This window comes from Schistocerca gregaria, chromosome 4, assembly GCF_023897955.1.
Source record: "Schistocerca gregaria isolate iqSchGreg1 chromosome 4, iqSchGreg1.2, whole genome shotgun sequence".
Taxonomy (NCBI): domain Eukaryota; kingdom Metazoa; phylum Arthropoda; class Insecta; order Orthoptera; family Acrididae; genus Schistocerca; species Schistocerca gregaria.
This window is the reverse complement of record NC_064923.1, coordinates 359359738-359375733: the sequence shown is the minus strand read 5'-3', so window position 1 is coordinate 359375733 and position 15996 is coordinate 359359738. Positions and strand designations below refer to the sequence as shown.

Here is a 15996-nt window from a genome sequence, read left to right as displayed (position 1 = left end):
GGTAAATATGATAGAGGGAGACCAAGAGATGAATACACTTAGCAGATTCAGAAGGATGTAGGCTGCAGTAGTTACTTGGAGATGAAGAGACTTACACAGGATACAGTGGCATGAAGAGCTGCATCAGACCAGTCTCTGGACTGAAGAGCACAACAACAACAACAACAACAACAACAACAACAACAACAACAATCACCTCTGTGCTTGGCTGCATCACATATCTTGATAATATCATTGTTTTGGATTCTACCATCAAATACCACCTTAGAAATCTCTGATCATTGCTTTCTGTTTTGCAATCTGTGGGTCTCAGGTGCAATGTTGACAAATCTTAATTTTTTCAGTCTTCAATTGAGTTCCTAGGTTTCGACATTTCTCACACAGGAGTCAAGCCAATGCATCACCATGTCGATGCAACAGTGGCTTTGCAATGGCCAAACTCCATTAAGGAACTGCAGGCATTTCTAGGTAATGTTGCAGATTATTGTAAGTTTTTGCCTGACGTATCCACTGTTGCTCAACCACTGCATGTGCTTTTGTGTAAAAATGTGCCTTCTTTCTGGCCCCAGCTTGTGACCAAGCATTTGATTTGCTTAAATATAAGTTTCAATCTATCCTGTGTGTGCTACATATGCTTCTCAGCATGGTCTTGGTGCAGTGGTGGCATACCAATATGCAGACAGGTGTGGACGACCCATTGATTATGCTTCTAATACCTTAACTCCCACTCAGCAGTGGTATTCTCAGATTGAAAAGGAGACTTTAGCAATTGTGTCCACCATCAAGAAATTTCATGCTTCTTGTATGGTTCTAAGGTCCATTTAATCATAATCACAAGCTGTTGGTTGCTCTTTTTCACCCTTCAGCTTCTGTGATGGACAATTCAGCATATCTTTTGCACCAGTGGGCTCTCTTCCTCTCCTGTTATCATTATCAGACCCATTACTGGCCAATCGAGCAATATGCCAATACCAATGCCTTATCATGTCTTCCAATCAGGCCAGACCTGGCACTCAATCATGATGAGTAGCTTTGTTTTTATTTTGATATTGAGAACCAGAAAGTGGTTGATAGTTTTCCCATCAGCAGTACCATGATAGCATTCACCATTATCATAGATCCAGTGCTTCATCAGGTCCACTCTTTTGTGCAGCATGCTTGGCAAGGAAAACTTCTGCCCATGCCTTGGATCCCTTGTTTAATTACTACTCCATCCAGCACCACCTCTCCGTGTTTGACGGGATTCTTTTGATGGCTACAGAGGATGCTGCTCCCCCTGGGTTGTGATTCCCACTTCCTTATACTGTGGTGTATACTGACTTCTGTAGGTCAGTCATTGCAGGACCTCACACACCAGAGCTTTGGCCCCCCAGCATAGGTATTGGCCAGGCATAGATGGTGACATTATGTGTCTTATCACCACTTGCATTTACTGTGTTCAGCAATAGGTGGCCAATAGTAGTCTTTTCCCCCTGGCCAATGCCGCAGTGCCAGTGGGTGTGTGTACCTGTCAATTTGCTGAGTCCTTGCTAAATCAGTATTGGTTCAACATAGTTGATGCTTATTCCAAGTTTCCCTAGTGGTATGGCATCTGTCTACATCCATGGCAGCCTCTCTTTTGGTCCTGCTTAAGATTTTTGCAATTGAGGGACTTCCATATACTGTTTTCAAAGATAAAAACCCCCAGTTTGCTTCTTGAGAATTTGCATCTTTTTATCAGGCAGGTGGTGTTCAACACCTCACAGCTCCCCCATTTCACTCTCAGTCTAATGTAAAGCTGGATGCATGGTTCAGGTGTTTAAAACTCAGATGCAGATGTCCACATGTGGAATTTCTCCTGAAGCTGCTTTAGACTGTTTTTTTGAGTTCATACCAACCACAGACCCTCCTTTACCTGCAGCATCTGATGCCTTGCTGACGGTATCACCAGCTCTGCGGCAGTTCTGGCTGGGTGCACGTCTGCACTTGTGTTTTCAGGTGTTATCTGAACTGGGCTCTTGTTGTCTTCAAGTGTTGCCAGCCCCAGCACCTGTGCATCATCCAAACTTCTGAAGGGCAGACATCCCATCACTTCAACCATCTGTGGCCTCACATGGTGGGGTCCATTCCAGAGGACCCACTGCCTTCTCCATCCCTGCTGCCATAGATGCCTGTTCCCGTATCATAGCCAGTCCAGTTCGTGTTGCAGCAGGGGCTGCTACCTGATAGATCACTGTCTTGGGTTGCCTGACTTCACCTCCACTCTTTGACTGCCATTGTTGGTGTACACCCCCTGCACGCGGCATCACAGCTGCTGCCATTTCTGTTGCTGAGTCCTGTGTGGCCATCATATCCAATGGCCCTGCTGGGACCTCCAGTGCTGACTGCTGATATTGATAAGAATATCACTGTGGAGACACCCTCACCAGCTCTGCCCTATGGCCTCTCATGAGAGAGGGGATGTGCATCAACCTGTTCCCTTATCACTTCTGCCCCTGTTCGCCAGTGGCTGCCCACCACATGCTGCAGCAATCACTGTCATAACCAGGTGATCAAATGGACATCAGCACCATCATTGGTGTTTTCTGTGCCTCATAATCTCAGTCCCTTGCAAGATCAGTGCCCCCCTCCCCTTTTTTTTAATGGTACCAGTGTATTTTCTGTAGCAGCACTTTTTTCTCTACCATGTCTTTTTCTGTGCCTAATGTTTTTATATGTGTATGTAGTTTTCCCACCCCCTAGAAGGAAGGAGTGATCTACCTTCACTCATGATGCTTGCGATTTCAGGTTTTGCCCATCCACGATTTCAGGTTTTGCCCGTCCATACAGTTCACAGGCCTGCTTGTAGAGACCACTTGGATTGGCCCCTGGTGTGCTCCGGTGAGCCGCCAAAGAAATAAAATTATTTAATGAATCACAAATGACTGCTCAGCCTATGCTGTACTCTGTGTTACTGTTGCTCAGTTCATTTGGTGCTATGCACAACCTGTACTTCGCTGTATCTTAAGTGTTGTTCTGTAAAGTAATATGTTCCATAAATTGTGTATGTTCTTGCTGTAGCACATTCATGATGTTAGTTTACTATATAGTGTAACTTAATGTTCCTTACATCTTCCAGGTGCTGTATTTTGATATTATCAACTTCGACATTAAATTCACATTGAAGTTTATAGACAGACATACCCTACCATAAGAAAGTTAACAGTCTCAAGGTATTGAAAATTTGACATTTATTACAATAATGCACAGAATAAGAAAAACAGCAACCATTCACCATATTAGATATCTGTTTGCTCTGGCATTAGGTAAAATGGGTAATAAGATAATTTCCTAATGAAATCAGTATCAGGTTTCAGTGCTAAAAACTCAAGAATATGAGTGAAAAGATGAGTGTTTTAGAGTCACAGCATGGGAGTGGGCCTTATTCAAGGCTTATCCCATATGATATTACAAGGAGAATCTCCCACTATACCCACCAAACATTTACTTTAGAGCAAAGTCTCTTATTAATTGGTAACAAAAATATTAGTGAATTGTTCGTGATGTCCTTACCAGAATAAATCCCAGGAATGGCGCTAGGAATGATTAATTAAATCTTGTATGAGTGGTGAGACCAGTTTGTAGTTGGCATAGTGTCACCACAATTCCAGGATGTGCTCAATTAACTCCACGGTGTAACAGTGGTCCTCCCAGTTTATTGAGTGCTGTGGTGGCCTGCCATTCCAGACGTGAAGTTGGATCTATATTCTTTTGTGGTCCACAGCAGATGCACCTCAGTATGAACTTCATACCAGTCTGACACCCAAGGGGGAGATCAATGCAGGCAGTGTTATGGAGGAAGCTGGGAATTATATCATAGAACTTTCAGTTGCACCATAGCTGGCCTGACTACTCTGAAACAGTTTATAATAAGGCTCCATTGTTTGTGATGTATAATTTGCATGACACCAGTGACTGGGGGCTGCATAAATTATTCCTGCACAGGTTGTTGCTTGAATTGGTCTGGGAGCCATAGTATGCCTGTCTCTTCTGAAAGACTGTTGATGTGGCTCTGGCAACATGTTCCAGTTGCCAAGGGCACACCACTTTGATGAATATGATCAAGAAAACCTAACATCAAAGGGGGTGTGCTGATTAGTTTGCTGTGCTTCCCAAACAACTTGGTAAAGAAAAAGGAAAAAAACAATAAAAGTAACTTTAAAAAACCAGATAATTTTTTGTGACATGATTAGCCTAAAAGTAAAAAATAAAACAGATTAGAGAAACATTTGGCTCATCTTTGAATGATGCTCAAAATCATGTACAGCAATTTGAGCGCTGAAACAAACATGTGGTTGACATAGCTTTGCAAAACCAAGTATTTAAATGTATATAATCATAAATAAATAACAGTAGTAATTGGAATACTCACACATTAGTTAAGAAGAATTTGCAGCTCTACTGGAACTGCTGTCTGATTGTTTTTTGTATTTCTTGTTTTAACTGGGAAAAGTAAATAAGCAAGAAAAATTCTATTGACAGCACTCGTAAGGGAAACTTTACTATTTGTGCCCACTCTTTCTCTTCCCCGAAATATGGAGTATTCTCTATTGAAAAATTTTTTAGAATGAACAATTTTTGGAACTTTTTTTACACCATCACACATGAATAATAGAAATGTGCAAAGGTCACAGAACAGCAGGTTGCACAGTTTACATAATACATCAGACAGGTATCCCATCCTACATGTATAGACACTTTGATTCTAAGTTAAACACTGAACAGTAATTTGTCAATTGGCACCTTATTTACTGTACATGATTCTGAACATCATTTGAAAGTGTGTCAAATGTTTCTCTTATGTGTTTCATTTCTTACATTTAGACAAGTCAATTCACGAAACATTTTATAGCTTTTTTTCTTTACTTTTCTGGTTTTGTTTAGGAAGCATGAGATATAGTGCATTTAAAATTGATTGGTATTTAATTATTAATAAGAGTGCATAAATCAAGAAAAAGCAAAGAAGGTGTTAGTTAAAAATTTAAAGTTCATGGCTGAAATTGGTATTTTAAAGAGCACTAGGGAATATTAGACTGATGGATTTTTGTTAATTACCCTGGTTACTTTCAAGCAGTTAAACCTTTTTCAGAAAGAATTTTCATTTTGCACCAGAATGCATGGCAATTTGAAACTTCCTGGTAGAGCTGAGTAGATTAAAAATGTGTGCCCAACTGGGACTTGAACCTTGGACTTGTGCCTTTCATAGGTATGTGTTTCTATTAATGGAGGTATCCAGTTACAACATGTGACCTACCTTCACTGCTCTACTCTCTACTCCCCCCCCCCCATTTATAGTTATATTTCATCATTAAAACTACTGTTGTTAAACTCTGTGACAGGTTTTACTACTGTGTAAATTTAAGTGGCTTTCACTGAAGTGCTGAACAATTTCATTTGTAACGTTATACAGTAGGTCTTAAGTTCTTTAAATGATTCCTTGTTACACGCAGTGGATGTATCATCTGTGTACAGGACTATTTTGGAACTTTGAGGGCAATATCTTGTGCCATTTACATCAATCAAAAACAGAAGAAGACCCAGTACTGAGCTCGGGGCCACTATATATTTTATATTAGGGATTTTGGATTTGTGAACAGCACTTTCAGTCTTAAGCAGTACAAGCTGTTTTCGGTTACTCATATAAGATATTATTAGGTCATGAGCAATGCCTGAATATTGTGTGGGTGGAAATGTGGAACTATGTTGTTCTCACTACCAACTATGGTACACTCTGTGCACAAATTTAACACTAGACATGCCTGTGACACCCCTCGCAGCTAGGCATACCAAGCGGCCGCTTGTGGCGTTTAGGCCATAAACTGGCCCTGGATAGCATCAAACTGGTTTGCAGAGTGATGAAATAAGGAAATAGTTTAATCATCTTTTAGATTTTCCATCAGTTCTGTAAGAGACAGTCAGATGAAAACGAAACAGACTATACAGTATACAGTAACAAGTTTGGCACTGGAATTGATAGGTCAGGCAGGTGTGTGTACATAGATATTCTGTACTCAGAATCAGGAACAGAGCGAACATTCACCTCTGCGCCATTTGCCTGTTGGACATGCTCGACGAGAGGTCAGCGAGTCGTCTGTGCATTCAACTCCACTATGGAACTCGCAGAAGAGGAACATTAAGGTGTAGTGCAGGTTTTGACTGCAGATGAAATTTCAGGAAGTGAAATTCATGCCCGAAAGTCTGGTCTATATTGTGAACACAGTGTATCACATGTTTGGGTGGAATAAATTAATTAGAGAATGATGGTGACATCGAAAGACAGGAGTAGACCAAGACAGGCTCATTGAATCACTACTCCTTCTGTTATTACTGCGGTGGATTATGCTGTCAGAAATGGCCAATGGCGAATTGTGGAAGACATTAGGCTCATGTTAACAAGGGCACCCATACTTCTGGACAATTTGGGGGGGGGGGGGGGGGGTAGCAGGGTTTTAACTCTGAGGCAAAGGAAAAAAACATAGCGTAGCAGGTGTTTTTCTGTCAAGAAAATGGTCAAAGTCGATGTTACACAGCTTTTTAACAGGATCCGAACTAGAAAGTTTTTATGGCTACTTACAAGCCGCCATTCTTCATCCAAAATATTAAAAATACTGAACGTTCTCAGGTATCCCCACCCTCCACCCCCACTTCCCAAACTATCATATGGGTGCTCTTGCATGTCTGTATCAGTTCCGGCACTGTTCACGTCATCATAACAGAGCATCAGAAGTTCCGAGAAATCTGTGCACGGAGGGTTCCCCACAGCCTGACGAAGGGCCGAATGTCAACACCACTGCAGCACCTGGAACGACATCACGATAAAAATATGATTTCGCGTCCGTATTGACGCGCACATGCATTCACCCCCACCGAAAAAATCTAAAGCCGTGCAGGTCAGCTTCGGGAAAATCATGACGACCTTTATCTTTGACTGCAAGGGCCCGCCTCTCATTGACTTTCTCGAGCACGGCTCCACAATTAATGTACAGCGGTACATGGACACTTCGCAAAAACTGAAGCTCACCATCAATTCCAAATACCCAGGAATATTGACGAATGACATTAATCTGTTCCAGGATAATACTCCCCCACATCTTGCCAACGTTATGCTGCAGAAGGTCCGCTAGGAAGCTTTTACACGACCTCCAAACAATCCCAATCTCTCCTCATGTAATTTACATATTTTTGAAACCCTGAAGAAATATATCCATGCCAACGATTTGCTTCGGACGAATAAGTGCAGGCCAGGGTACAGTCATAGTTCTGTAGGCAGCGGCAAACGTTTTTCCATGAAGGCATTGACAGACTTGCCTCACACTGGCATAATTGTATGAACAGTTATGTCGGTTACTCTTGAAATAATACACAGTTCATTTTTTTCCTAACTGTCTCCTTTTCGTTTTTTAGCCTCTTACAGACCACACGAAACAGTGGCCAAACTGTTTTGCATGATTTCTTCTAGTTTGGACATCTTACTTAGGAAATGTCATACAGCTTCAATGTTGCTCAATGAACATTTTCTTTTTATCGAGATGGTCGTTTCGTTGTGGCCGTCGATTTGTGAATGTGTGATCCGTTACGTTGGAACTCGCCCCTGTTGGAGGAGTTGATGAGTCAAGCATCAGCAGTAGGAGGGAGGGGGTGGAGGGGGAGGGGGTTAGGGAATGCCATAATGGTACATATGAAATGCCTTCCTATCACAACAGACTGGATACCATTATATCATGGATATGGCGATGGTCGTTTGATATTCGGGGTCTTGGGCCACATAAGGCATCCTTTCCAGATGGATCATTATTCAGTATAATTTGTATTCAATTGGTCACCAATCCTTGAAGGGGACGACAAATATTTCGCGCTTAAGCAATTGGTGTGGTACTTAAGGCAAATCAAATCCTGAGGGATGTACTTGCGGATACTGTGTTGACTTAACAGGGTCTCGTCTAGTCTGAGATGAATCTGTTGTCGACTTAGTTTAGACGCCTGCTGCGAGCAGCAGGAGCTAACGCAGGTTTTTCGTAATTCCAACCGCTCTGGGAGAAGTGAATCGCGATTTAGATTCTCGGATGAGATAAATCAGAGATACACTTCTTTTGAAGTACAATACGGCAGAATGACAAATACAATTGTTATATGGTACTGCTACTGTGAATTATCATAGATTAACCAAACACAGTAGTTTCGAGAAAACCTCTTAGGAGGCTTTTTAATGGAGTATACGTAGTTGGTCATCAGAATGTTCTTTGATTCACTGTGAAATATCCACAAGACCATCAGTGTTATTGACAGACTGTTGCCTATGGTGTACATGTATTCTACACTTACATGTCTTACATGACATTATTCTACACTAATATTAAATGCTTTTTTTTTACTTCGAGGGATTGTTCTAACAACTGAATCTTGTTTTTACCGAGAGAAATACTACTAACCATGTAGGACATTTAAGTGTACTAGCTAATACGGCAATGCTGCAGTTGCTGAATAGCAATGGGTATACGCAACCTAATTTACTTCTCCTCCACTCATTTCTGTCCATCTCTACTTCCGCCGTCTCTTGTTCTCCGCCTTCTGTACTCTTCGAGGAAGAATATATATGGGAGAAACAATTTGTCTGACTGTGAGAAAGAAAAGAAAACCACTCATTTCAATAGCTGAGTACACCACAGGATTTTCTTTCTATGAGTTCTTTAAAAAATATCTAGCAAGTGTCCGTCCGAATGTCTGGGAGAGTATCAGTGTAAAAATTTAAAGTAAATCGGAGAAGAATTTTCCGACGTTCCACTTTATACTTTACATAGGTCATATCGTACACCTTAAAACTATGTAGTCTGCACCGTTCGACTGTTCATTAGAGTATCGTGTAAAAATTTGACGTAAACTGGTAAATAACTTTACAGGATTTTTTTCTAACGACCTTCCCCGCTGATATAACATACGCACGCCAATATACCAAATATGTTAAAAACTGTGTAGCCTTATGTCTGTCCGCATATTTCTTGGAGCATGTCTAAAATTTGAAGTAAATCGCCAAGAACTTTTCGACACTTTTGGTAAGAACGTTAAAATACGACTTGTCTTCAAATAGTAGCGTAGATATTTATTGAGAAATTCCTGCCTAACTATTATTTTAAATCATCGCTACAACGCGTTCTCGAACTAACAGTAGATGTAATTCGTACAAAACGCTTGGTATTTTAACAATGTTGCCTGTATGTGGAATTTCTCCGAAATATTGTTCCAGAAAACATTAGCTCCTGAAAATGTATAAAATGAACTATTTAATTCGCTTTTAATGTAAATGTAACTCAAATATTTCCCTGCTCTGATTTTGATTATTTGTAATCCAAAAAATTAAACATTTATTTCTTGAGTGCTTTGTTTGAATAGAATATAACCGTAGGTACTGATAATTGAGAACGATGCGCAGGTTTATCAAAATTTAACAATGGTCCTTTCGCCTTGAACAATTTGTCGATCTTTAGAAATATTTCGTTAGTCGCTCTTCCAGGAAAACAATACACCTGTACCTATTTATATCATCTGAGGAAAGCATTGTATCTGGATTTTGTGAATATGCAGCTTTTATGTCATTCATGCATATTGTGTTGATTGGAATACTCTTTGTCAAATTCTGAAGGAGGCAGGGGTAAAATACAGGGAGCGAAAGGCTATTTACAATTTGTACAGAAAGCAGATGGCAGTTATAAGAGTCGAGGGGTATGAAAGGAAAGCAGTGGGTGGGAAGGGAGTGAGACAGGGTTGTAGCACAGTCTAATATATACAGTCGCGACACTCACTGCTGTGAAAGTTGTTACCATTTGACAGTTCAAGTGACACTAGCGCCCCTAGCGGCCAGAAAGCTCGCCTTCCTCTGACGGCAGATGCGACGTAAAAATAATGTTTGTTTTTAATTCGTTTTGTACGTAATTTACAAAATAGTTATTATATTTTTGCGCCACAAGCGTTAGGAGAACAGCGAGAGACATACATTGTCGTGAAATATAAGTAAACGGAGTATGAACTATTGAATGAAGTGACATAAGCTGCAACATATTCGTGAATAAATAATTAAGAAGTAGCATACACTTATTCCACTGGAAGTACGAGAATACACACTGTATATCCCACATAGGAAGTATGTAGTTGCTCTTCCTTGCCTGTAAAAATGAAGCGACACATTACATTTCATTACGTTCTGCTTTGCAGGAAGCCTGCTTCCAAAAATACAATTTTCATCTTATTCTTTGTAGTATCAGGTTATCTCAATAAAAAGCATGACTGTTTTTAAAACTTTATTCTATCCCATTGATACATTTAACGAAAATAAAATTAAACGAATAAGAACAGTGCTAACACTTTAGCAATCCAAATGAGCCAGCATAATCACTTTTTTATTTCTTCTCTTGCTCCTACATACTAAGTCTTGATTCCTGAATTTAATAATGTAAAGGATCCTCACTTTCACAAACAGCCTTATTAACAGCAGCTTGGTTTCAGCACAGCACCCAGGTGGAAAATTGGGGATGTCCATCAACATTGCTATTTCTGCTAGGTTCGCAGGAGAGCTTCTGTAAAGTTTGGAAGGTAGGAGACGAGATACTGGCAGAAGTACAGCTGTGAGTAGCGGGTGTGAGTCGTACTTCGGTAGCTCAGATGGTAGAGCACTTGCCCGCAAAAGGCAAAGGTCCCGAGTTCGAATCTCCGTCGGGCAACAGTTTTAATCTGCCAGGAAGTTCCATCAACATGTTCGAGCAAATTCATCAAAAGTGGAATTCCTCTTCGTCTCACAATGAGTTAAAAATTCTTTGACGTCTTCTGTATGCATGAGTACTATAATACCACAAATTAAGTGCAAATAATTTAGTTTCATCTTTCCATCTCGCACCACGTTTTCCATTCAATGGTATACTGATTTGGCTTATCAATAAATCGAAAGCATCTTTTTTCAAGTACTTGGAACCAATAATTTTTAAAATGAGCATGTCCTTTTGTACTTGTGTCCTGTGACGTTGTAGTTGCAGTTTATTCTTACGATGGGCGCCTTCTTTGTCACGTAGTAATTTTGTACGAAGTCTAATGATTTGCATGTTTTTACATTTCACAGGATTTTCCAACACGTGAATAATTTCACGTAATCTACGGTAAGCATTTCATCTTCAAAAGATGTCTGTGTTGGAGGTTCCGTTGTTAGTGATTTTGTATAAGTCTCTCGTGTAGGAACACTTGTGCTAGCTGTTTATTCTGTGTCAGGAGACTTCTATTGTTTTTGCAGTAACACTTTCACGTCTGTATGGCAATTTTCTCTCTATTGTCACTAGTTGTGGCTTATTCGACATGTCAAATAACGTAGGAACTGCATTCCATACCAATGTCTTCTTTTCCGCGCTCATGAACTGGTTTGACTCGAAATGTAACGCACAAAACTTCACGTTATTGTGCAAATAAAGGACATCCTTTTGCAGCAGGTCCTGTCTTCTACTATTTATTAACCATTTCTTGCACCTAAAAAAGAAAAACAAATTCAGTAATTCAATACAGTTTAGAAAAAAATCGTAAATAAAGAGCGCTCTAATGTGATGTTTCATACCTTTCAGGGTCCTTAGGAAATCAGAAGAATGACAAATGTGGTGTCTTATTCCTATTATTACTGCAACTGACTGTGCTACATACGCTGCCTTTTGTAAAAGCCGTGTTAAAAATGAATATAAACGATACTGCTTACATTTACTGAATACCGTGTTCAGCAGCGTAGCTTCTCCACCGCTTGGGGCGCTGTTGTCGCTGTGTATAACAAAAATCAGCGAGAGTGTCGCGACTGTATATATTAGACTGTGGTTGTAGCCTGTCCCCAAAGTTATTCTATCTGCATACTGAGCAATCAGTAAAGGAAACAAAAGAAAAATTCAGAGTAGGTATTAAAATCCATGGAGAAGAAATAAAAACATTGAGGTTCACCAATGACATTGTAATTCTGTCAGAGACAGCAAAGGACTTGGAAGAGAAGTTAAACGAATGGACAGTGTCTTGAAAGGAGGGTATAAGATGAACATCAACAAAAGCAAAACGAGGATAATGGAATGTAGTCGAATTAAATCGGGTGATGCTGAGGGAATTAGATTAGGAAATGAGACACTTAAAGTGGTAAAGGAGTTTTGCTATTTGGGGAGCAAAATAACTGATGATGGTCGAAGTAGAGAGGATATAAAATGTAGACCTGCAATAGCAAGGAAAGCGTTTCTGAAGAAGATAAATTTGTTAACATCGAGTATAGATTTAAATGTCAGGAAGTCGTTTCTGAAAGTATTTGTATGGAGTGTAGCCATGTATGGAAGTGAAACGTGGACGATAAATAGTTTAGACAAGAAGAGAATAGAAGCTTTCGAAATGTGGTGCTACAGAAGAACGCTGAAGATTAGATGGGTTTGATCACATAACTAATGTGGAGGTATTGAATAGAATTGGGCAGAAGAGGAGCTTGTGGCACAACTTGACTAGAAGAAGGGATCGGTTGGTAAGACATGTTCTGAGACATCGAGGGATCACCAATTTAGTATTGGAGGGCAGCGTGGAGGGTAAAAATCGTAGAGGGAGACCAAGAGATGAATACACTAAGCAGATTCAGCAGGATGTGGGCTGCAGTAGGTACTAAGAGATAAAACAGCTTGCACAGGATAGATTAGCATGGAGAGCTGTATCAAACCAGTCTCAGGATTGAAGACCACAACAACAACAACATGTATATTGTGAGTAACAAAGGATCCGATATCGTTGGTACATCCTCTCTCATTAATTCAAAACCAGACTGAATAACGCTCAGTGGCCATGGACCTGATGTACGTTAATTTCTGTTACATAGGTAAAACTAAGAAAAGGGTGTGCTAAGTATTCCCAAGTATTTCAACTTTGGGAGCAGAATATTGTGTGCCACTGTACCGTCACTAATCGTGGATGTCAGCTGCAAATTATGATACAGAGAGCAGTAATGTTCTATAATTCTACTTCTGAAATTCTAAAGAAACAGTTATTGCTTCCACATGGAGTGGGCTCATATCTTACCCAGCATACGGCGCTAGAGGCTGGAGGCAGCTTGGCCCTTCCTCCAAAGCAGCCATGGCCGTTTGCTGGTAGGTGAGGCTGGGTACACGACGCCTCCGACTGAGCTCATGCTGTGCGCGCACCAGCATCTGCATGGAGTGGGAGCACACCGCGCCGATGAAAAGGGTTCCCACAACGCCAACAACGTACCCTGCGTGCATGAAGGCGTTTGGCGTAGCCAGGATGCCAGTGCCTATACTGCCTTTTAGTAGATGGACCAACGCTTCCACGTTACTGCCGACAGAACAAAATATTTTCTTGGTCAGATAATTACAATGTTGCTAAAGGTTCAGAGGCATATAACGCGACTGATCAATTTCAAACCCTTCTGTGGCGATTTTTCATTCGTTATAAGGGGGGCGTTCAATGAGGAATGCAACACTTTTTTTCTGAAAGTACGTTGGTTTGCCGGCAGGAGTGACCGAGCGGTTCTAGGCGCTACAGTCTGGAACCGCTTGACCGCTACCGTCGCAGGTTCGAATCCTGCCTCGGGCGTGGATGTGTGTGACTTCCTTAGGTTAGTTAGGTTTAAGTAGTTCTAAATTCTAGGGGACTAAAGACCTCAGAAGTCAAGTCCCATACTACTCAGAGCCATTTGAACCATTTTTGAAGTAAGTTGGTTTTATTAAGGATTCCAGTACATCATATTATTCCTCACTCTTTTGGCTACAAAATCACTTTTTTCAGCATAATCTCTGTTCAATGGGACGGCCTTATGCCACCTTACTGGGAGGGCCAATATGCCTGCGTGGTGCCACTCCACTGACCGACATCGGAGCCAGTGTCTTGCTGCAACAATAACCTCCCCATCATTCACTCGCTGCTTCCCGCGGAGTGCATCCTTCATTGGACCAAACAGATGAAAGTCGGAGGTTACGTGATCCAGGCTGTACGGTAGATGCGAGGAAACAGTTCAACGAAGTATTCTGAGCTTGTCTCGGGTATGCTGATTCGTGTGAGGCCTTGCGTTGTCATGGAGGAGAACTTCATCTGCATTTTTTGTGGCGACGAACAAGCTGAACTCGTTTCTTCAGTTTATTGAGGGTAGCACAATGCACTTCAGAGTTGATCCTTGCACCTTGAGGAAGAACATAAAACAGAATGACCCCTTCAGGGTCTCAGAAGGCCGTCACCATGACATTACCGGTGAGGGTTTGGCTTTGAACGTTTCCAATCCGAAGTGGTGACCCATGTTTAATGGACTTTGACGAAGTTCGACAAAAAATTGTCACGATCAGCCTCGTAAAGCGCAAGCATTTCCGCGCATATGGTCCTTCGTTGCTCTTTATGGTTTTCCGTTAGGCGGCGAAGAATCTAGCAGGCACACACATTTCAGGACGCCAACTGGTGGATGAGCGTGTCAGCACTAACAACAGATACGACCAGTTTGGCAGCGAGGTGTTTGTTTGTGATTCGTCGATCACCTCGAATGAGCGTTTCCACACGTTCCGCCGGCCTCGGTGGCCGAACGGTTCCAGGCGCTTCAGTCCGGAACCACGCTGTTGCTACGGTCGCTGTTCGAATCCTGCCTCGAGCATGGATGTGTGTGATGTTCTTAGGTTTGTTAGGTTTAAGTAGTTCTAAGTTCTAGGGGACTGATGACCTCAGATTTTAAGTCCCATAGTGCTCAGAGCCATTTGAACCACACGTTCCAACATGTCCTTAGCTCGTGGTCTAGTGGCTAGCATCGCTGCCTCTGGATCACAGGGTCCTGGCTTCGATTCCCGGCCAAGTTGGGTATTTTCTCTGCGCAGGGACTGGGTGTCTGTGTTATCATTTCATCATCATCATCATCATCATCATCCGTGACAGTTGCTAGATTGAACTGTGTAAAAATTGGAATTTTGTACAGGCGCTGACGACCGCGCATTTGGGCGTTCCACAAACCAAACATCATCATCATCACGTTCCAACATGGCGGGAGTCACAGCTGTGTGCGGCCGGCCGGCGCGCGGAAGATCGGACAGATCTGAGCAACCTTGTTGCGATACCGACAGACGCCTCGCCCAACGACTCATCGTACTTTTGTTCACTGTCAGTTCTCCGTAGACATTCTGCAAGCGCCTGTGAATTTCTACAATGGTCTGGTTTTCCGTCAAAAGAAATGACAGCTCCCTGCTTGGAACGCAGGAACTTGGTGAAACTATTAGGGCTGAAGCGGGAATATTCCACAATGTCTCCAAACAAATTTCACATCTTTTGAACCGAAACTGACCGAGGAAAAAGAGTGTTGCATTATTTATTGAATGCCCCTCGTATTTAATCTAGTACACTTACAAATAAAGCGCAGTCTGTGCGATGTGATAACCGCCTTTCTGGGAATAGAACAGTTTTTCCAACTTTTGTCTTATGCCTCCAATCACTGAAACTAGTCATGTCGGCATACTTCCATTTGCTGGCGTTTCTTGGAGACATAAGTCACTTTCTTGTCAATATAATTTATGAGTCAGTAAAATGAAAACCGTAAATATTCCAAAAAACAATTATTGCACACACGTGCCAAGAAGTTGAATCAGTGATCCGAACAATCATCCCCACGCTCGATGCAAGTTATCCATGCTTTACAGAGAGTCTGGATTCACGAAGAAAATAATCTGTTAGGTAGTCTACTCTTGCACCATATGTCCTACCTTTTCTTTCAGAGCAGAACTTTCTGTAACCCATTGCTACCCTGAGTGGTCCAAGCACGGGTGAGTATCGTGGATGTGGAAGACAAACTTCCTGCCTGTTGTTGTCCCAACCGCATGGGAATGTGAAGTGCCTCACCGTAACACAACAGCTGCAGACTGCAATCTATGTGGTTTCGATTTGATTGCGCCTTAGTTTGGTATCTCCGTCAGACGTGGAGTTCGCTACTATTCACGTACCACCGAGAGCGAAGCT

The 15996-nt window shown here is 41.6% G+C and overlaps 1 protein-coding gene across 5 annotated transcripts in view; it reads right to left on the bottom strand.

Annotated features, from left to right (window-relative positions):
* The window catches only part of LOC126266875 (proton-coupled amino acid transporter-like protein CG1139), an 89668-nt gene that overhangs the window by 37342 nt on the left and 36330 nt on the right, over window positions 1-15996 (bottom strand). For 4 of the 5 annotated variants that reach the window (XM_049971523.1, XM_049971524.1, XM_049971527.1 and 1 more), the window contains exon 3: window positions 13075-13347. The exons of the other annotated variant lie outside the window; for it this stretch is intronic. In XM_049971523.1, the coding sequence (XP_049827480.1) occupies window positions 13075-13347 (273 nt within the window). The remainder of the gene's footprint in view (window positions 1-13074; window positions 13348-15996) is intronic. 5 annotated transcript variants of the gene reach the window in all.